The sequence below is a fragment of the Podarcis vaucheri genome (assembly GCF_965113315.1).
Source record: "Podarcis vaucheri genome assembly, chromosome: 15".
NCBI classification, from domain to species: Eukaryota; Metazoa; Chordata; class Lepidosauria; order Squamata; family Lacertidae; genus Podarcis; species Podarcis vaucheri.
Genome location: NC_138753.1, coordinates 30135988 through 30157307, shown reverse-complemented (window position 1 = coordinate 30157307; position 21320 = coordinate 30135988). Strand labels below are relative to the sequence as shown.

At 51.6% G+C, this 21320-nt stretch overlaps 2 protein-coding genes across 2 annotated transcripts in view; both read left to right on the top strand.

Moving 5' to 3' along the window:
• The window catches only part of KMT2A (lysine methyltransferase 2A), a 47051-nt gene extending 30450 nt beyond the window's left edge, over positions 1 to 16601 (top strand). The window contains exons 22-36 of the mRNA XM_082200200.1: positions 195 to 353; positions 489 to 606; positions 704 to 782; positions 970 to 1130; positions 1904 to 2062; positions 2967 to 7230; positions 7824 to 7907; positions 8476 to 8540; positions 8905 to 9075; positions 9346 to 9420; positions 9906 to 10080; positions 10594 to 10701; positions 10943 to 11026; positions 11455 to 11584; positions 13059 to 16601. Coding sequence (XP_082056326.1) covers positions 195 to 353; positions 489 to 606; positions 704 to 782; positions 970 to 1130; positions 1904 to 2062; positions 2967 to 7230; positions 7824 to 7907; positions 8476 to 8540; positions 8905 to 9075; positions 9346 to 9420; positions 9906 to 10080; positions 10594 to 10701; positions 10943 to 11026; positions 11455 to 11584; positions 13059 to 13334 — 6108 coding nt within the window. The 3' untranslated portion in view covers positions 13335 to 16601. The remainder of the gene's footprint in view (positions 1 to 194; positions 354 to 488; positions 607 to 703; positions 783 to 969; positions 1131 to 1903; positions 2063 to 2966; positions 7231 to 7823; positions 7908 to 8475; positions 8541 to 8904; positions 9076 to 9345; positions 9421 to 9905; positions 10081 to 10593; positions 10702 to 10942; positions 11027 to 11454; positions 11585 to 13058) is intronic.
• A 2317-nt stretch (positions 16602 to 18918) lies between these two features.
• Positions 18919 to 21250, top strand: TTC36 (tetratricopeptide repeat domain 36). Its single transcript, XM_082200702.1, has 3 exons — positions 18919 to 19194; positions 20031 to 20219; positions 20746 to 21250. The coding sequence occupies exons 1-3, from the start codon at positions 19086 to 19088 to the stop codon at positions 21042 to 21044; spliced, it is 597 nt and encodes a 198-aa protein (XP_082056828.1). The 5' UTR covers positions 18919 to 19085; the 3' UTR covers positions 21045 to 21250.
• The last annotated feature ends 70 nt before the right edge of the window (positions 21251 to 21320 follow it).

Below are 21320 nucleotides of genomic sequence, written 5' to 3'. Positions count from 1 at the left end.
AAATGAGTGGTGGAACAGCAGCAGTTCTGTTGCTTTCTCTTTGTTTGTTGGCAATCTGATATGCATGTCATAGATAAACATATTAGGGGTGTTGCGTCTTTTGACAGTGCTGCACTAGTCCAGTTTATTTGTTTAGGCCATTGGCCATAACAACAAGATGCTTTCCCTAAAAACCCAACCCTCAAACCTTGCAGAGATGTGAATTTTGCCTGAAGTCAGGTGCCACAGTGGGCTGCTGCCTGACCTCCTGCACAAGCAACTATCACTTCATGTGCTCCCGGGCCAAGAACTGTGTCTTCCTGGAGGATAAGAAAGTCTACTGCCAGCGACACCGGGACCTGATCAAAGGAGAGGTGAGCCCAGCCACCACCCCCAGGCCTTTGCCCAGCTGTACTCCCCCCCTCCCCATTTCCCTGCTCTTCTCAGCTCAGGCTGTGTGTTTTCACCTTAATACTGTATAGGCCTCTTTTTGTGTGTGCTTGCTGTAGGTGGTTCCCGAGAATGGCTTTGAAGTCCTAAGAAGAGTCTTTGTGGATTTTGAAGGGATTAGCTTGAGACGAAGGTTTCTTCATGGTCTGGAGCCAGAGAACATCCACATGATGATTGGTGAGGGCCCTCTGCCTCTGGCCTTGGCAATGTGCCTAGTGGAATTTAGTTGCTGCCTTCCTCACACAGAACTTTTGCCTCTTTGGTTTTCTTGTAGGGTCCATGACGATTGACTGCCTCGGGATTCTGAGCGATCTGTCTGACTGTGAAGACAAGCTGTTCCCCATTGGTTATCAGTAAGTAGGAGCTGTCTCCTGAATAGGCGGCAGCAGCAGCAGCAGAATCCATGTGATTTTCCCTGGAAGATGCTGTGAGGATCACCCAGGAAGTCTTTGGCCTTCCTTCTCCTCTTGCCCCAGGGAAGGGCTTTTGCAGGCATGCACAGCTCTGTGTAGATGTTGTAACTCTTAAATGTTTTCCCAGGTGCTCTCGAGTGTACTGGAGCACAACGGATGCTCGGAAGCGCTGTGTGTACACTTGCAAGATCATGGAATGTCGCCCTCCTATTCTTGAGCCAGACATCAACAGCACAGTAGAGCACGATGACAATAGGACCATCACGCACAGCCCCAGGCCACTTTCAGGCAAGTTTCTGCAGGCATGGCTTGGCTTGAGATTGTGGCCTTTGTGCCAGACCTGTGGGTGCCTGTTTTTTGTACTGCTCGGCTCTTCCAAAGACAAAAGCTTCCTTCTTCTAGTCAGTCTTTGCTATGAGAGAGGGCTTGTAATACCTTTTGGTGACAGCAGTAGCAGCACACACTTGGAGTAGGGCAAAAAAGGGGGGTTCCCTGGTAAAGATCACATCTTCTACTTTGGCTATAGGTTTTGGAGTGGATCCTGGCCCTTGTTCCATAACTGAGTCATAGAATCATAAGTGTTGGGAGGAACATCAAGGGTCTTCAACTCCCAACTCTGCTCTGTGCAGAAAGACACTCCACCATTTGCCCAGGTGTCATGCGTTTCTGGAGACTAGATTATGGTATGCTTGATCTGAAACAACAAGGGACTTTGTCCTTCTGAGATGCTTGGGGCATGGTGGGGGTGTGCTTCTACCTAGTACTCTTAATGTTTGGCCCTCACCTGCTCCCAATGACACATAATGTCCAGCTTTGCATTCTGGTTTTGGCCTAGATGCCAAAAGACTGCAGCTTTTTTTTCTTTTCCACCCTCTTTTACTTTCTGCCTCCCTCCATGTATAAAGATTTTTCTGTTAACATATCCTGAGGGAGGAAGAAAGGATGTTATTGAGGGGAAAGGCCTCTAGTAATCCCCTACTTCCCTGAAGCTGTTTTGTTCAAATGCACCCTGGGTTTTGCCTGAATCCATAAGTTCCTTATTTCTTTCTCTTCTTCATCAGAAATTCCAGCCAGAGAAGGCCATGCAGTGTCAGCGGTTGTGAGCACTCCCTCTTCAGACTTCCTGCCACATTCTCAGAACTGCAGGGCTCTGCGGATCAGAGCGCCAAGTTTTCCTCCCGCCCTGCGATCTCCTGGTTCAAGGCCATTGCCCTCTGCAGGTCTGGCCCTCCACCTCCCTCTGCTGCTCTCTCTGGCTTTCTTTGACTTCTATTCATTCTTTGCTTAGCAATTTCTTCAGGCTGTTCTCAATGGCATGGAACCTTGTTTCCACCATCTCTATTGGGTTTAGGGCTTAATAAGTGTTGGGGTGCAAAAGACTTGTTGTCCGTCCTCATCATCAAAGGCCAAGCACTGAGGATGCTGGTAGAGGGGGGCCTCTTCAATCATTTCCCCTCCCGGTTTCTGGGCATCTCACCTACATATTTAACATGTAGTTTTTCCTCACATTTAACCTTGTCGAGTGAACCATGTTTGAATTGCTGACAACTTGTAAACCTCCCTGAGCTTTTGGGCTGAGGTGGGCTCCATTTTTAAGCAGAACTGAACTAAGAACTCTAAACCACACCTTGAAGGATAATGTTCTTTGCAAATTCTGCTCACCGACAATCCTAGCTGGTGACTGACTTACCTTGTGAAGTCAGAAGACCTGGCCTAGGTGAGAAAAGGCCTATCAGGATATTGAAGCCCAGAACTCCACCTGCAGCTCAGATGGCCACCCCCTCCTCTTCCCCAGCCATAGGAGTTTGTCAGGGGGCTGGATCAGAATTTGAAAGAACCCCAGGGAAAGTTCAGTCTGCTGTTCTTACAGTTAAGAAATATTTCTGGGTAGGCAAGACCAAACATGCTCCCGTGCAACTTGAAGCCAGAAGGAAAAAGTTATAGAGTGTTTTCCTTGTTTCAGTGAAGCCACCAGTAGAAGGAATAATTAGATCAAGAAAGGGGTTGACTCCGGGGGTTTGGGCTTTGCTTTACTCCTTGCCTGCATAGATCCAGATATTTGCATTCAGTAGATGACCTCAAACTCAGTTCTAATATTCTTCCCCATCTTCTGTCTTTTCCCAGGGAGCCCCACCCACATTACACACGAGATCGTGACTGTGGGAGACCCCCTGCTGTCATCCGGACTTCGAAGCATTGGCTCCAGACGACACAGTGCCTCCTCTCCTCTGCCCCCTCCACAGTTGAGGTCCTGGATGATGCCTTCCAGCAGAGCTGGGGCCACTCACTCCTCCAGGCACAGCCTCTCTTCAACACCCAGCCTGTCTCCCTTGCCAGAGCATGACTTGAGCACAAAGCCTTCAGAGCGTTCTTCGGTCCCAGCAGCTGGACGCATTGCCACCCAGAGTAGCTCTGCCCCTCCCTGTGGTGGTCAGAGGCCAGCAGGGACAGGTGGAGGAGGCACAAGCACTTCCTTGGAGGGAGCGCTGTCAATAGAAGCAATGGGGCCTCCGGGGACAGAGAAGAGCAAGCTGATGAGCCAAAAAGACGCAAGTTCTTCCCTGGGTAATTTGAAGGCCAGTACTCCTGTGCAGAGTGCTTCTGGCACCGAGCCAAACACCAGCAAAGTGGGGAAGCTTCCAGAGCCCTCTTCTGGGCTGTTTTCTTCCAAAGAGGCAGTAGCCTTTCCACCTTTACATCAGAGACCCCCAAAGAAGGAGCAAGAGCAGCAGGTGGACCTTGTAAAGCCAGAAAAAAACTGCTCTTACGAGGATCCAGAAGCAAAGATCTCCAAGCTTTCTGGGGCAAGTAACAGATCTCCTCCTTCCATAAGTGACCCAGCACCTTCTGCAGGCAGAGATAGGCGGCCGCAGAAGGGGAAAAGGGGAGCCAAAGAGAGACATTCCAATAAACTCTTTACAAATCCGAGCCTCCTCACACCAAGCATCAAAGACAGTGCAGAGCCAGAATTTGTTCATCAAGCTGTGACACCTGAGCATGTGAACCAGAAGCTCTGTAACAATGTTGTGGCTTCAGAGAAGGCCCCCGATAGACAGCTGCTTAACCAGAAGACCTCCAAGGTTCCTTCCCAGGGCGAAGTGGCCACTTCCAAGGATCTGCAGGCTTCCCAGAAGCGCACAGTGAAAGTCACGTTGACTCCTCTCAAGATGGAAGGTGATAGCCAGTCCAAGAACATTCAGAGGGAGGGTGATGTAGAATCTCAGCCTAAGGAGAGCAAACCAGCTTCCCTGGCACAATCCTCTTCCACTCCAGAACGGTCAGGAAACGGCTCCCTGGTTCAAGACAGCCCAAGTTGTGCTTCAGTCCCTGAGGCTCCAAGCGAGGCCTACCAGAGTCTTCCTGTTCAGGAGAGCAACTTGATGCTCCAGGAGACAGCCAAAGCCCAGGAAGACGGGGCCTACAAGCGGCGGTACCCCCGGCGCAGCGCACGGGCCAGATCCAACATGTTCTTTGGGCTGACTCCATTGTATGGCGTGAGGTCTTACGGGGAAGAAGACATTCCCTTCTACAGCAACTCCACTGGGAAGAAGCGGGGAAAGAGGTCTGCTGAAGGGCAAGTAGATGGTGCCGATGACCTCAGCACGTCGGACGAGGATGACCTTTACTACTACAACTTCACCAGGACAGTGGTCTCAAACACGGAAGAGCATCTCGCTTCTCCTCACAACTTATTCCGGGAGGAGGAACAGTGCAGCCTTCCCAAAATCTCTCAGCTGGATGGTGTGGATGACGGGACAGAAAGCGACACAAGCATCACGGTGACAACCAGGAAAGTCAATCCAGTGACCAAAAGGAGTGGCAAAGAAAATGGAACAGAGAGCTTAAAACTTGATCGGAGCGAAGAGAGTGGGGAGAAAGCACAAGTCACCAAGAGCTCAGCTGGCCACAAAGCAGCCGAGCCCAAGATGGAGAACTGCCGCGTCAAAACCCAGAGCCAGGATCCTCTGGAAGCTCAGCTGAGTTCTTTAGAGGCCAGCCGCCGCCCTCGTGCCAGCACCCCTTCGGAAAAGACCCTGCTGGATACCTTCAGCACAGAGCTGCTCAAGTCCGACTCCGACAATAACAACAGTGACGACTGCGGGAACATTCTCCCGTCTGACATCATGGACTTTGTGCTGAAAAACACCCCCTCCATGCAAGCCCTCGGAGAGAGCCCTGAGTCATCGTCCTCTGAGCTCCTGACGCTGGGAGATGGGCTGGGCCTTGACACCACCAACCGGGGCAAGGATATGGGCCTCTTTGAAGTCTTCTCTCAGCAGCTGCCAACCACAGAGCCTGTTGACAGCAGTGTTTCGTCATCCATCTCGGCAGAGGAGCAGTTTGAGCTGCCTCTGGAACTGCCTTCCGATCTCTCTGTCTTGACCACTCGGAGCCCGACAGTGCCCAGCCAAAATCACGGCAGACTTGCTGTCATTTCAGAATCCTCGCTCTCCTCCTCCTCCTCGTCATCAGGGGAGAGATCACTCTTAGCTTTGCCTTCTACGGAGTCTGCCGAGAAGAGGGTGACTGTCACAGAAAAAGCTGCCTCCAGTGAAGGGGAGCCAGCTCTGTTGAGCCCACGAGTGGACCCAAGCCCTGAAGGACACCTGACCCCTGACCCCTTTATTCAAAGTCACATGGAAGCAGAGCACATAGCCAGCCCCCCATGTGGACCAGGAGAGCCAGGCCGTTCAGCCAGCCAAGACTTGGCCAGAAATAGCGGGACACCTGGTCTCCAAGTGCCAGTTTCGCCAACCCTCCCACTTCAGAATCCTAAGTATGGCCCAAACTCCACAGAGAACCCTGGCCCATCTCAGATTTCCAATGCTGCTGTGCAGACAGCCCCCCTCCACCTCAAGGCAGCTGCAGAAAAGCTCCTGGTGGTTAATCAGAACATGCAGCCATTGTACGTCCTTCAGACTCTTCCCAATGGTGTCACACAAAAGATACAGCTGACCTCTTCTGTCAGTTCTGCGCAGGGCGTGTTAGAGGCCAGCGCTTCTGTGCTTGGGCCCCTGGGCCCAGGGCTGGCACTGGGGGCCGGTGTAAACCCCAGCTTGCCTTCCTCCTCCCAGCCTCTCTTTCCACCAACCAGCAAAGGGTTACTGCCGATGCCCCATCACCAACACTTGCACTCCTTTTCTGCAGCCCCCCAAAGCAGCTTCCCATCCTCCCTTGGCAGTCCTGCCTCAGGACTTCTGATTGGTGTCCAGCAACCACCTGACCCCGAAGCAAATCAGAGAGCCGAGATTGGGTCCACAGCCACCACGCCACCCTCTGGCCTCAGCAAGAAAAGGCAGATTTCGCGCTTGCCATCGCGCAAGAACAAAAAGCTTGCCCCTTCCGCCATCACCCCGTCTGACATGGTCCCCAACATGACGTTAATTAACTTCACTCCTTCCCAGCTCCCCAGCCATCCAGGCCTGCTAGATTTGGGAACTGCCAGTAACCCTGCATCCCACAGAACTGTCCCCAATATCATCAAGCGTTCAAAGTCTGGGATAATGTACTTTGAGCAGACCCCTCTGCTGCCCCAAGGGGTGGGAGCAACTGCAGCAGCAGTTGGAACACCCCCTAGCGTGGCTGGGCCAGACAGTGGTCATCTTGCAACCAGGCCAGTGACAGGCCTAGCCTCTGCTGGATCCATGCTGAATGTGGTGTCAATGCCGACGTCATCAGCACCTTCCACGGGCACATCAGTCCCCAGCGGACATGTGCTGGGGAGGGGGTCCGTTGCACTACCTAGCTCTGGGCTGCAAGGAGTATCTGACATGGGCTCCATCAGCAACCTCTTAATCAAAGCCACTCAACAGAGCTTGGGTCTTCCGGAGCAGCACGCCACAGTGCCACCATCTGGCTCCGGGATGTTTTCACCACTAGGCGATGCCTCATCGGCTCAGTCCACAGTCTCAGTGGCGGGGACGGCAGCATCCAGCATCTGTGTCTTGCCTTCTGCACAGACTATGGGCATGACCACTGACCCTGAAGGATCTTACCAGCCTGGGCCTCTGACACAGATCCTGGCCAGCAAAACTGGTGCCGTCCCACCTCAGGTGGACCTCGCGCCATCCCAAGCTCCTCCGCATTCAGGCTTTCCCCAGTTGGTGGACATCACTAACCCTGCAGCACTGGAGCAAAACAAGACCTCCTCATCCGTCACGCGTGCCAGCTCAACTTCTCCTGCAAGCTCCGCATCCTCTGACCAGCTGCTTGGAAGCTCCTCCATGAAGGTCAAAGCCAAAGTGAAACGGTCTCAGTCCTCATCAGACAGCAGCATCAGCAAAGGGTCTGGGAAGAAGCACAAGATGTCTCACTTCTGGTCCAGCTCCCCTGAGAAGCACATTCCCCAGCAAGGCACCAACTCCGCAGCCCAGGACTTGGCTGGAGGGTAAGAAATGGAGGTCTTTGGTCTCCGCCCTGTTTTCCCAACCCCTTCGGAACCCATCATCCTTTTTATTTCTTTAGTACTTCTGCTGTAGGAACTTCTATAACAAAGCCTAGATGGAAAACGAGCTTCATTCAGAAGCCAGCAGGCAGTCTGCTTGTCTGCCAATGTACATTTGAACCAGGAAGCTATCATGTATTTGATGCAGCTCCTGAATATGAGCTGTGATGCTTGAGGGCCTTTTCTTTGAAGGAAAGAGGGAGAAGCTGCTTGAGCTGCTAGCTGTACATGTTACTGATCTGCTTTATTTGCATCAGTGGGTGTGATGGGACTGTTCTAAGTGGGAAATAGAAATTAGATTTGACGGCCTCAGTGGCAGCTCAAGATCACCTCTTTGACTCCATATTATTATGAGAGATCCCTTTAGAAAACCCAACAGCTACGTTTTTAAAATGGAGTTTCTGTTGTAAATGCTGCTTGATAAATGTTGCTTCTTGGAGAGCCAGAGACGTCAGTCTTGCGTTGGCTGCAAGTGGAGCATTATCTGGCTTGTGATAAGTCATTGTTGTATCCCTGAATAATCTTGTTTGTTCCAGGGTTCCTACCCTGAAGATGCACATGGAGGAAGAAGAGGAAGGGGCCGCAAGTGTAGAGCAGCCCCCACCCAAAGTGGCAGACAGGTAAGGCAGTCTCCCAGGTTGTGGTCACATCAAGAGTGCCTGTGTTTTATGTATGCTTGTGGGGCGGGAGGGATGTAGGCAGGCAGAGGTACACATGTGCCTGGCTGCACAAACATTGTTCTGCCCCAAGAAAGCAACCATACTTCTTAATATGTTTTGGGCAGTTCCAACAATGAAACATTGATAACCAGAACCTACAGTATGGTCACTCTACTGCTGACCTCAGAGGCTTGTAAGTTTTCTCTACTTGCCTAAAACATGGAGACCCCTCTCAGAAAGCTCCAAGTGATGTTCTCTGCATTGAACATCCCAATTTCCCACTTGCTCTGCTGTTTAGAAGGACGGGCAGTGCTGTGCTGTGGCTTAGTCCATTTTTGGGAGTGCTTGCCACTCAGCCAAACGTATTATAAGTAGCAGGCCTCTCCATCCAGTGGAGACTCACGGCTCAGAGTGTTTTGTTTAGCTTCTCCCTTTGGCATCTGCTGGGGAATCAAAACTCCTCAAAGGCTTCAGTTGTTGAGACAGGAGCGGATTCTTGAATTCTTTCCAGCTGTGCTTCTCTCCACAGGCAAACGGCATCTGTTCCAGAATCACAGACAGCACAGAGCACTGCAAGTGAGCAAGAGCCCACAGGTATGTTGTCCATCGACCTCAAGTACAAACTGAGCACCAGTTCACAGACGTTCCACTTGGAAAGGCACATATATCTTCAAAATAATTTTTTGTTTTATTATGTTTTTATACCTTGCTGGAAGCCGCCCAGTGTGGCTGGGGAAACCCAGCCAGATGGGCAGGGTATCAGTAATAAAATTACTATTATTACTCCCAGTTGTAAGCTTGCCCTATGATTCTCCTTGTATGACAGCCCTGCTTGAGAGAGCCCTCGGCAGCTCTCTTAGTTCATGAGAGCCTTTCCCTACATTCTTAATGTTCATTATTTGGTGGCTTTGGCTTTGCCAAGGACTCTGGAGGTAAGAAGAACTTGTTTTCCTTCCAGACTCCAGAGCTTCTGAGGATGAAGAGAGTACTTTCAGCTCCCCACTCATGTTCTGGCTGCAGCAAGAGCGGAAGAGAAAGGAGAGCCTCACTGAGAAGAAGCCCAAGAAAGGACTGATTTTTGAGATCTCAAGCGATGATGGATTTCAGATCTGTGCTGAAAGTATTGAAGGTGGGAAAGGGGGCAGGTGGGGCAGGTGACATCTGCTGCAGCTGCTTTGGGGTTAGATGCATTTTCACTGTGTTCATCTTACAAAGGTCACCTTTAACTGCTTTGCACCTTTACAAGTGCTGCAGGGGACAGCCCTGCGTGAAGTTTGCAGGAATGCAGAGCCACCTGGCAGCAATTGTGAATTTTACGGTTTAAAAAGGAGCGAAAGGGAAGCTTTTCTGAAACACTCCTCCCTCCCACTGAATCATTTCTTGTTTATCTTCATCTCAGAGGCCTGGCAATCCCTAACTGACAAGGTTCAGGAGGCTCGTTCCAATGCCCGCTTGAAGCAGCTATCCTTCACAGGTAAGAAAGGCGGCAGCAGGGTTGGGAATTCCAAACCCCTTGCATGGATAGGAAGACAATAAGAAAGTGCCTTGAATGTCACTGCTGTCCTGTAGGCCAAGACCTAGGCAGGGACTTTGCCACCTGGGCCTGCTTCCTTGCACTTCATAAACACTAGAAAGAGTCCCACAGGATGCCCTGTTTTCTTAGGATACAGTACTTTGGTTGCACAAACAGCTTAAGGACAAAGAGTGAGGTTTGTGATTCTTTTGGAACACCCTCTGCATCATTTAAGCCTCTGCCTAGCCGTGGAGATTTGGGCCCATTTGAGCTGCTCCACCAGTTTCTTGAGCTGCTTCTTGCCTAAAGGCTGGGCCATGTTGCCGCCATCACCACCAGTCGTCTTCTTACAAGGAGGACTAAAGGGAGCCACTGGGCATAGCCTGGGCTGGACAGCCTCTTCTACCAGCAAGCTGCCTTCCCTGCCTACTCTCCCCTTATTCCAGGTGTGAGCGGATTGAGGATGCTGGGAATTCTGCACGATGCTGTTGTGTTCCTGATAGAACAGCTGTCTGGAGCGAAGCACTGCCACAACTACAAGTTCCGGTTCCATAAGCCAGAGGAGGCCAAGGAGCCCCCAGTGAACCCCCATGGCTCTGCCAGAGCTGAAGTGCACCTCAGGTCAGTGGCAGACTCTGCGCTCATAAAACCAAAGCACCTGCTTCAGAGATCCTTCAGTGGTTTGGGGGTGAGGCTTTCTGTGGAAAATAAATTCTTCAAATATCAGTTTGGGAGGGAGGCACATGAATAGCCTGTCATCATTGAATAGACGTGGGCCCAGGTGCTCCCTAGTTGGCATATAGGAGGAATCCAGGAAGGAGAGGGTTAACTGCCCAAACTGTCCAAGACAAGGGTCACATGATGGAAGACCAGAGTATCTCTACCCCTAGGGAGGAAAAGGTTGCTAGAATCCCACAGAAGGCTCTACAAAGGGGCTGCTCTGGTTTTAGCTCAGACCAGACACTTTGAAGTTTCTCCACACAGTATGGGGAGCCAATGTAGAGCCTAGTGGGCTTCTAGCAGCCAGTCTGAGAATGTCGCATTGTCCTGGAGGAGAGAGGAGCATTGTGTGGCTTGTAAGCCAGCCCATTAACCCCAAGAGCCAGTCTCACGCCTCTTGGATCTGCATTGCAGGAAGTCTGCCTTCGACATGTTCAATTTCCTGGCTTCTAAGCACCGCCAGCCGCCAGAGTACAACCCCAACGATGAGGAGGAAGAGGAGGTGCAGCTGAAGTCTGCCCGGTACATAGCGGGTGCGGAGGCGAGTTGGTGGGGAGGGCTAGAAGGCTGCTCCTTTTTGATCTCGTCGGCAGTGGTGGGAAGCTAAAGAACGGGGAAGGGGTGCAGATTTTGCCTCCTGCAGCTGCCCCATAAGCCAGCCTCTCAGCAGTTGGCACTGCAAAGTGGAGCAAGGTGGGGCTTGGCAGCTCCAAGGCCCCGTTGGTTGAACTCTCTCAAGCAGCCTCTTTCCTCCTCTCTTCAGGAGGGCAACCAGCATGGACCTTCCCATGCCCATGCGGTTCCGACACTTGAAGAAAACCTCCAAGGAGGCAGTTGGTGTCTACAGGTAGGTGGGTGGGAGGTGGTAGGCACTGGCGGAGGAAGAGGGGGGCAGGGGGAGCACATTGCCCCCGGCAGCGCGATCCCGGTGGGGTTCCATCACAGCTGCTCCCGCTGGATGCCACGCTTCGCAGGTGGCGCGCCACGCCACCAGGACGCACACCACGCCCCCACCTGCTCTCCACCGCTGTTGGTAGGTGGAGGCCACCTTAGCAGGATAAACGATGGGGAGGGTAGAACAGCCTAAGCCAGCAGGGCTTAGCAGAACAGCAATGAGAAAGTGCCTGGAACGACTCTCCTAGGTCATGTGGACAGATCTGCTCCTAGCTGGGTTGCCTGCCTGCCTGCCTGCCTCCACGTTCAGGGTGAGGCTTGCTACCTCTATGGTTGCAGCACCTAACACCCGTGGCTGCACTGTGTGTTCCTCCTTGGCAGGTCTCCTATCCACGGCCGGGGCCTGTTCTGCAAAAGAAACATCGATGCAGGAGAGATGGTGATCGAGTATGCCGGCAACGTGATCCGTTCCATCCTAACTGACAAGCGTGAGAAGTACTACGACAGCAAGGTAAGCCTTAGCAACAGCGGAGGCACTGCTGAAACCCACCTGGTCATGAGTGCTGGCCACAGGGGCCCTGAGGTTCTCCTGAGTGAGGACAAGGGCTGCCTAGGCCTTCAGTAAAGCATTGGGAAAAGCAGGCCCTGGGTTCTTTGGTCGGAATGCACAGTGCAGGGATCACCCTGCCAGCACTTGAGCAGTTCCTCCTTACGTAAGGCAAATGCCAGCACTTAAGCCTTGGAAGCAAAAGAGTAATGAGAAGTGGTGGCTGCACAGGAAGAGGTTGCTTTTCCTGCAGAAGGGAGAGGGATCCTCGGATGGGTTGTTCCTCCCTCTTGCTTCACTAGGCAGGATTATGTAAATTAGGTTGAATTTACCCCTTAGTGGGTGGGCGACCCTTCCTTCTTGCCCAGCTCCCAGTGCAGGTAGGGTGACAGCTTGCCTGTAATCCTTTTTTGGCTTGCTGAAGAGAGAGGTTCTGTTACTATTGCCTTCAGGAATACAGGGAAGCATCCAGACAGCCAGAAGATGGCTCAGAGAGCAGCTAGTCCTCCCTCGCAGTGGCCCTTGTTCTCCCATCAAGAAAGGGCATTTTGTCCTAGGAGTCTCTTGAGGTGACAGGATTGGTACCTGATTTTCCTAGGAGCTGGTAGTCAGGTCCTTCTCAGGTGCAGGCAGGGGCTGCTGCAAGATCTGGCAATTGCTGGGGCAGAGAGGGTGGAAGGGTTGTGGGGCTCTTGCCATGCATTCCCACCCCCACCCCCCACATCATAGAAGGTATGGCTCCCCATCCCAGATTTTGCCAGTGTGTCTAGCAAATCCTCATCCAGGGATCTGGAGCTGGCTCTGCTCCCGCCTTCCCTATTCAGGAAACTGGTTTGGGGCTCCTTGAGCCTTATTGGGCTCAGGTTTGGGGAAAGGCTCAGCCTTTCCGTGTTTGGACAGGAAAGCCATCAGGTTGCCAGCCTTAGCAGCACTCTTACGACATAGGCTGAAATGTAAAACCTGATTGGAATGAGGCCTCCAGTTGTACTATTATGAGTAGTGGTCTTATGCTTGCAGCACAAAAAAGAAAGAGAATTGTAGAGTTGGGAGGGTCCTCTAGTCCAATCCTCTGCAATGCAGAAATCTCAGCTAAGGCCTCCATGACATATGGACATCCAGCCTCTGCTTAAAAAATCTCCAAGTGGCTTACTTTCTTTTTAAAACAAAAGTATAAGTCATAAATAAAGAATACATTATAATAAAGACCTGTAACAATTCACAGACACTTCACAGATTCAAATAAATACAGACACCCATCAGTCACTCTCCCTGGCATGTGTGAGCCACGTCCTTTGGCAACCTTTTAAAAGGCGTGTTGAACAGGCATGGGTTGGCTTTTATGTTGCAGCTGGTCATGTCTGAAGGGTTAGCTGTGGTGGTGCCCTGTGACCTGAAACCAGCCCATCCTCTCTCCCTGCCCCCTCCTCTCCTGGCTCAGGGCATCGGCTGCTACATGTTCCGCATTGATGACTCCGAGGTGGTGGACGCCACCATGCACGGGAACGCAGCCCGCTTCATCAACCACTCCTGTGAGCCCAACTGCTACTCCCGAGTCATCAACATTGATGGGCAGAAGCACATAGTCATATTTGCCATGCGCAAGATCTACCGCGGCGAGGAGCTGACCTACGACTACAAGTTCCCTATCGAAGACGCCAGCAACAAGCTGCCCTGCAATTGCGGTGCCAAGAAATGCCGCCGGTTCCTCAACTGAACGCTGACCTGACCTGGCTGTCGTAGGGGTTGGGCTCCGCCAGTCTCAGGCGTGTGGAAGGTGGGGTGGGTGGGGTGGCCCTCCCACGGCAAGTGAGTCAAGCCAGGCAGCAGGTGGCCGAGGCCTGGTATTGTTTGCTGCCTCCTTGGCTTTGTGAAAGGTCCTGCCCAGATGATGGACTTCGTTGTCCCGTCTTGCAAGGAAAACTGCTGGAGTGTTGGGCTGCTGCAGCAGCCAAGGACTGCCTTGAGAGGTGGGGTTTCCCTTCCCGCACACTTTGGCGGGCCCTTGCCTCCTCAGACTTGGAGACATGGCCTGCAGGTCTCCGTGAGCTGCCCTTGTGTCTTGCCTCTGGTTGCTGTTCCCTGAAATTCCCATGACTTGTCGAGGAATAGCTCATCAGTATTTGAGCAGGCAAGCAATGAGGACTGAGGGCTTCCATGCGCTTTGGGTGAGGTTAGGTTAGAAGTGCAGCCGAGGTGGACTCCCTGCCCTAGGAAGCAGGCTGTCCTGCCAGGAATTCAGTCCCTAGAGCCCTCTCCCTGCCCTGCCCTGCATTAGCCCTCCAGTTGGGACTCAAGAGGAAACTGAGCCCCACAGGCAGTGGGCCTGGCGCCTCTCTGAGCTCCAGCCTACAGCAGCTGATAGCATTTCCTTCCCTACCAGCTGCTCTCTGACATAGGAAAAGGCAGGGAGTGCCAACACTCCCAGTGAGCTAGAGGCTGTGGGTTCCCTGGTCCAAGATTGGGGGACCCAAAAGGTGATGGATCTCCCTAGTGGGATCATGTGCCCGTTTAAAAGCAAACACAAGCAGCACAACTTCCTTTCAGCCTCCTTCATTTGCACCCTCTTGAATTATGTCATTGGATTTTACTTGGTTCTTCTGTTTACAGTTTAGTATTTAAGGTTTTGTAAATGTAAATATATTTTGTATATTTTTCTATGAGAAGCACTTCATAGCGAAGAGCACTTATGAAACTATTTTTTCAATTGTGGTTGTCATCCTAATTTAAAAGAATCGGTTTTTAATGACCTTATTATTTTCATAGGATGGGCTTTAGGAGGTTGCTGGCCAGGCCTGCAGTCTGAACCTTCCTCTAGAGAGCAGCGGGGGCAGCGGGGAGAACCTTTCCAGTTTTCTGGAAGCTTCGGCTGGACCTCGAATTACACATTGTGGGAGAGAAGACACACACACATCTGCAAGAGGTGTTTTGAACCCAGCATTGATGCTGGGTTTTAACATGGGGGTGGGAGTACAGCACAGAGGGGACCCCCTGACCTTCCTCTCTCGGGAAGAGGCCAAAATCCCACCACGCCACACCTCAGTAACCCAACATTTCTGGTCTGCTCCATCTCATGCCACCAGATTAAACTTCCTTGGCTCTGAAACTGCAAGCAAACCTTTCTATGGTTGCCTAGTAAGCCGCAGCAGCAGCCAGGCTTCTTTTGGGCCAACAAGCACATTCCCTATGAAGATCTTGCCTCTCCTGCAGCCCAGCTTCCAGTTGCCTGGGGAGGACAGGCCAGCACCTACTAAGCCTTCCGCTCCAGCTGGAGTGGTACAGGGCATGTGTTCATTTCTCCTATGGGGGGGGGCGCAAAACCCAAGTTTGGGTTGCCTGTGGTGAATGTGGCAGAGTTTTGGGGGAATTGAGTAGCCCTCCAGCTTTCCTGTTCCAGGCTGCCACATCCTGTGGGCCAAAGAGGAACATAATTTGCATGTCCCCTGCTGCTACCAAAGCCCTGGGCCAGTAGCTGCCAGGTCAAAAGAGAGTTCCGTCCCTTGCTTCTTCCTCTCTTCCACAAGGAAGTTCCAAGCAAGGAACAGGAGGAGGAGGAGCACAAGCATGTGGCTCAGGGCAGAGCTGGACTGGGGTCCAAGCTCACTGACATTTGCTGCTGCTGTTGCTGCTGCTAAACCCTGTTCTGACTGAGCTCAGCAGCAGGCAGCCACTATGGCCAGTAACCCAAGGGAAGAAGGCATGCATGCCACTGTGCCTGGGCTCCATGGGGAGGCCGGCAGGAACAGAGAGAAGGAAGGGTTGGGGTCTTGGCCAGTTGTGTTGGCTCTGATCCGTGGAGCAAAGGGAGGAGCTCCATGCGGCTTCCTGGCAATATGAATGTATAATTTCTAAGGACTGACAGAGATCATGATACCTGAGAATACTAAGAGTCAAACCTTTAAGGTGTTTATTTTTTTAAAGGAAAAGCGGGTCACTGCAAAGGGCTGGGGTATAATAATCTTCTCTTCATTGTCCTCCCTTGCGAAGCAATACCGGGTTCTTGTTCTTTGTGCAGAATCATGTCGTTCTCACCCAGATTGCTGCTCCATCCTCCTCCCCTCCACCATCTCCTCCTCCCACACACCTGCAAGTTTTTATAACTATAAATATGGTATATATAGGAACAAATATCGTACTGCACCATGTCTTGAAGCCTGGCTTTGAATTCTCTTTAACACTATAGATAAGAGTTGTGTTCCAGTTGCTCAAAAGGCAGGAAAACCAGCAAGCCAGAGGCTTCGGGGCCAGTTGACGTCTCCCTCCTCCAAGGAGGACTGGGTAAGGGACCGGGGGTGGAGGGGTGGATGCTCTGGCTCAGTCTGCCTGCATGCAAACCCCCAGGAAGCTGTTGGGGGCTTGGCTATGAATTCTCCTGACCTTCAGTGTTAACAGTCAGTTCTTGTACAACTTGTTTCTTGCCGCCTTCGCTGCCTCCTCCTGGGTTCTGATTGTTGAGGTACCAAAACGCCATCATCTGCTTTCCTGGTACCTTAACAAAGGTCCTGCAGCTTTGCCTCTCAGCCGAGAACTGTGCTCGTGATGTTCCTTTGATTCAACGTAGCCGTCTTTTAATAGCTCAAGGTAGTGAATAATTGTCTCAAACCGTGCAAAAGCTACGCAAACAGGGTTTTGTTCCAGAGAAAAAGCAACTATCATGTAAAACCAATCTCTCTCTCTCTTCGTTTTATTTCTTGTGTTCTTCCAGATTGTTTGGGCTTTTGTTTGTTTGTTTGTTTGTTTTCTTTAAAAAGAGGAAACGCGTCTCTCGTGCTGCATCAGTGTTAATTCCCTGTCATCGTCACAGGGATGAAGGAAGTACTTTCAGTAGTTCAAGAAATGACTGAAAAGTTCCATGAAAGACTGAATGTAAAAACAAGTGTATATAGTTGTACAAAAAAAGGAGTTTTTAAACATGTTTATTTTCTATGCACTTTTTTATTTAAGTGATAGTTTAATTAATAAACATGTCAAGTTTATTGCTTCAGAGGATGGTGTTTTCATTTATTGATCAAGGCTGCGGAGGTTTTCAGCAGGGGAGGGGGGCTAGTTTGTATATAGCTCTCAAGGAACAATAAAAAAGGAAGTCACCTCTTCTAGGCTGCACCATACAAACACAAGGTAAGACCATTTACTTCACCTCTTGGGCTTCTTTCCTTGTTGCAATACAGTCGTACCTCAGAAGTTGAACGCCTTTCGAGATGAACGTTTTGGCTCCTGAACACCGCAAGCCTGGAAATGATTGTTCCTGTTTGCGAACGTTATTTGGAACCCGAACGCCCGTTGCGGCTTCCGATTGGCTGCAGGAGCTTCCTGCTGCCAATCAGAAACTGTGCCTTGGTTCCTAAACATTTTGGAAGTCGAATGGTCTTCTGGAATGGATTCCGTTCGACTTCAGAGGACGACTGTATAGTTGATATTCTGCAAGGTGAAAGTGCTGCAACAGTCTTACACGCTTCCTTGCCCAGAAGCAAAGGGGAAACCTTGTGGGGAAAGAGATACCTCATAAAAACAATCCTGCTGAATCCAAATAAAGGCCCGTCCAGTCCAGCATCCTCTTCTCACAGAGGCGGAGCAGATGCCCCAAAGGGAAGCCCACAGTGAAGACCCAAGTGTAAAGGGTATCCCTTCCACTGGTACACAGAAACTGATGTGCAGAGGCAGGCTGCTTCGGATACTGGAAGTAGTACACAGCCATCATTGACTAGGAGTTTTAAAGCTGCTCTGCCACCCTTTTCATTTTAGGTGCCAGCAAACTGGTTCAGGTGGAGCCCATCGCTTTTGCATTGGTCCAGCTTGTCCCCAAAAGTCCCATAAAGGTAAAGGTACCCCTGACCATTGGTTCTAGTCACGGATGACTCGGGGGTTGCACGCTCATCTCGCTCCATAGGCCAAGGGAGCCGGCGTTTATCCGCAGACAGCTTCTGGGTCATGTGGCCAGCATGACTAAGCTGCTTCTGGCGAACCTTCCCGCCGGAGCGGTACCTATTTATCTACTTGCACTTGACGTGCTTTTGAACTGCTAGGTGGACAGGAGCTGGGACTGAACAACGGGAGCTCACTCTGTCGCAGGGATTTGAACTGCAGACCTTCCGATCCACAAGCCCTAGGCTCTGTGGTTTAGACCACAGCGCCACCCGCGTCCCTTGGCATCTTGCAAATCCATGCCCTGCCTCCTGACACCACTGGTCTCATCCATGCGTTGAGACTGCTCACTCTTTTACCTGGCCTTGTGCGTGGCAAGAGTAGCATTTCAAGAAATGCATCCCAAGCTCAAAAGTCCCCACAAGAGAAGTGCAGCTGGCATAGTGTCACTGCACAAGAGAAACAATAATTGTGGCTGGCACAGGTGTGGCTTATATCCTGTCAAACTCTGATTGCCTGCATGGTTCCACATCTGGAGAGTGCTTTCATGCCACCATGAGGGTAGCCGGTGAGAGGGGCAGGGAGCTGATTTTCCCAGATCGGCTTGAGCCTGTTGTTTCCCATGGGACATGTCCCTGTGCATTGCCCCTTTGGTAGGCATAGCATCCTGGAATAGTTGCAGTCTTGAGCAGGGGTTACATATACAGTGATACCTCGGGTTAAGTACTTAATTCGCTCCGGAGGTCCGTTCTTAACCTGAAGCACCACTTTAGCTAATGGGGCCTCCTGCTGCCGCCGCACCGCTGGAGCACGATTTCTGTTCTCATCCTGAAGCAAAGTTCTTAAGCCAAGGTACTATTTCTGGATTAGCAGAGTCTGTAACCTGAAGCTTATGTGACCCAAGGTACCACTGTATATGGCAGCCTGCTGGCTTCTAACATGCCCCTTTTTTGCCAGGCAGATCAGTGGCAGGCCTGACCTTCATCCACCAAGCTGCCCATTAGTGGACAGATGAACTTCTGGCAGCAGCAGCAGATTCCCAGCAGCATGGGCTCCCCTCTGCTGTGGAGGGCAGTTGCACTGCATCCTAGCCCCTTCCAGCCCAGCAAATTCGTGGTTTGAACTCCGTAACACAGCATAGTAAAACGTGGGACTCAAAACAGTAGCAAATGTAATCCGGATTAGCTACAGAAATCCCCCAAAGCCTGTTAGGAAAATTTGGTCTTTACTGCAGCAGGGAAAGCGGCTGGGTCGACCTTTCTCCAGCCCTGCTGTTCCACCAGTGTTGCTAGAAACTCTGGGACAGAGCATCTGAGCTGGCTGGAGGTATGTGTGCGCCCCCTCCCTTTTTTGTTATTCCTGCACTGTGTTAGTTCCCGCCCTTCTTGCTCCTCCCCCAGCCCTGGGAGTGTGCTTGGGGGTCAAAAAACTTCCCTGTTTCAGCTCCAGCAACAGCACCCACTTAGACCTAGACGCAGCAGCAGCAGCAGGGCATTGCCCCATCTCCTCCCCCATTGCTATTGGCTGCTTGGTAAGCCAGCCCCTCTCTCTCTCACCCCCCACTTGCTCTCCCAGGTCACTCAAGATCTCATCCGCAGGAGCCGACATGGCAACAGCACACGACAGGGCAGTTTTGCAAAGCATATTCCACCCCGACGCCCCTTTTGGCGACCTCTCTGATGAGCTGAAGGAGCAGGAGACCCTCAATGGAGAAGGTGAGTTTGGCTTCTGCCTGAGATGGGGCAGGGGAGAGGGACTTTCCTGTCTCTACCTTGAGCTCCCAGAGGCATCAGAGCAGCTTCAGACTGCCAAGAAGTGGAGGTTCAAGGATGGTGGGGGGCTGCAAAGGGGAAAGCCCCACCTACCCATCTCTGTGTAATTGGAGCAGCAGCAAATCCCTCTGTTTTTCATTAAGGAGGCCTTTACAAGGCTCTCGTATCATAGCCCTGGAAAAGAGGGCCTCTCCCTCACCATCAGCAGCATAGAAGCCAACTCCTAGGGGCCGAGGTGCCTTCGACACCCCCCCCAATAAAATATTGAAGGGGCCCCAAAAGTTGATGGGCGTTGCCATTCAAATTGTGTGTGTGCACCATGTCTTGCAATCAATTATGGTGGGTTGGGGTTTATACCTGCCCCCCAAATATCTTATCCAAGTTGTCACCCCTGGTCTGCAGTGGGGGGGAGGCTGCTTTCAGAAACTTGCCAGCCTTCTTCTGCAGGCTTCACGTCCATGGTGGTGCAGCCTGACCTCTGATCGTCACCTGACCACAATTCATTGCACTTTGCCCTGGAGAAGGTGGGTGGGCTTTTCCCCACAGGCTTTCTGTCCCCTTGTCCCTAAGAAATTTCTGGGCTCTCTTGAGCGGCTGCATTTTAGCGGTTGTGATGTAGTCAGCCGTGTAATTAGCACTGGATTGGAGGCCAGTGGAAGTTCCAGTGGCTGTAGGATGGGGGGGGGGGTTGCATGCCTATATAGTCTAGCTGTCTACTGTCCCCCCGCCCTTGACCTGGAGCTATTAACAAAACTGTGCTTCTCCTCATAATGAGACAGAAGCAACCTTTGACCCGGCGCTCCTGGAACAAGCCACTCAGCTAGAGATCCAGGGCATTGAAGCTGCCGAAGCTGGAGACCTGCAGAAGGCCCTGGAGAGATTTGACCGGGCCATTCAGCTGCTCCCTGAGCGAGCCGCAGCCTACAACAACCGGGCCCAGGCCTTCCGCCTCAAGGACAACACAGCAAGTAAGTGAGCAAGGCAGTGCTGTTCTGTCTCCACGTTTCTGCATTGACACAGAGGATAGGGGCCCTCTGCCTGGGACAGGCACCATGGCTGCTGTGTAGCCTGAGCAAAAGGAGGGCTGAGCAAACCCCCTGGACAGGGAACACCACGTCCCTTGTCCTCTTCAAGGGCTTTTCAGAGACCTTCCCATCACCTGTTCTCTGGGCTCAGTATTGGTGCTTCTGCTTGCTTGGGAACCCATCTACTAGGGCATCTCCCCATGCCACAGCCAGCCCTACAAGGTCGCCGAGAATCAAAGCTCTGAGCTAAGAACCTGCTACCTAAAGCGGAACCCAAACCACCAAAAACAGTCCCCAATCTTAATAAAACAATTGCTTTCCATTTCAACTCTGTCCATGCTGAAGATGGTGCCACTGTGGGCACAGCTGCTGCCACTTCCCCTTCTGCAATATCTCTGCTATGATTCACAAGGCAGGTTCCATGGCGTTCCCCTCCATCATTTGCATGTATTTCTTCTCTCCCCGTCAGGTGCCCTGGAGGACCTGGGTATGGCACTGCAGCTTAGCAGGGGCGTTGGCCATGTAGCCTGCCAGGCGTTTGTGCAGCGAGGGCTGATCCAGCGCTTGCAAGGCCACGAGCAAGAGGCCCATAGGGACTTTGAGCAAGCGGCCAGACTGGGCAGTGCCTTTGCCCGTCGCCAGCTGGTCCTGATGAATCCGTACGCAGCCCTCTGCAATCAGATGCTCTCCGAAATGATAAAGAAACTGAGGGGCCCAAGCAAAGAGCCTCAGCTGGAGGCTTCCTCTGGGGAGAAAGTGTGTCGCTAAGGACAAATGAGGGCTCAGCCTGCAATTTCTCTCCCAAAGGCAAGCTGGGGGTGCTACTCCTCACCTTTCAAGCTCCAAAGATAATATAAAAACAATGTTCCATCGGGTTACGGTCCGGAATAAACTATGCAAATTAAGCACCCTGAAAAACCTTTGTAATAAGTTTTGTTTCTTTCTTAATAAAGATCTCTGTGACAAAATTGTAATTTTATGTTGTATTAATTGTTCAGATTGAGAAACAATACCTGAGGACTGGAAAGCGGTCAATGTAGCACC

What these genes read in the sequence shown, in the direction of transcription:
- TTC36 (XM_082200702.1), top strand. Translation starts at nt 19,086, where the DNA reads ATGGCAACAGCACACGACAGGGCAGTTTTGCAAAGCATATTCCACCCC. An exon ending in GGAGACCCTCAATGGAGAAG is followed by an intron (nt 19,195 to 20,030) that starts GTGAGTTTGGCT and finishes ATAATGAGACAG; the next exon opens with AAGCAACCTTTGACCCGGCG. An exon ending in CCTCAAGGACAACACAGCAA is followed by an intron (nt 20,220 to 20,745) that starts GTAAGTGAGCAA and finishes TCTCCCCGTCAG; the next exon opens with GTGCCCTGGAGGACCTGGGT.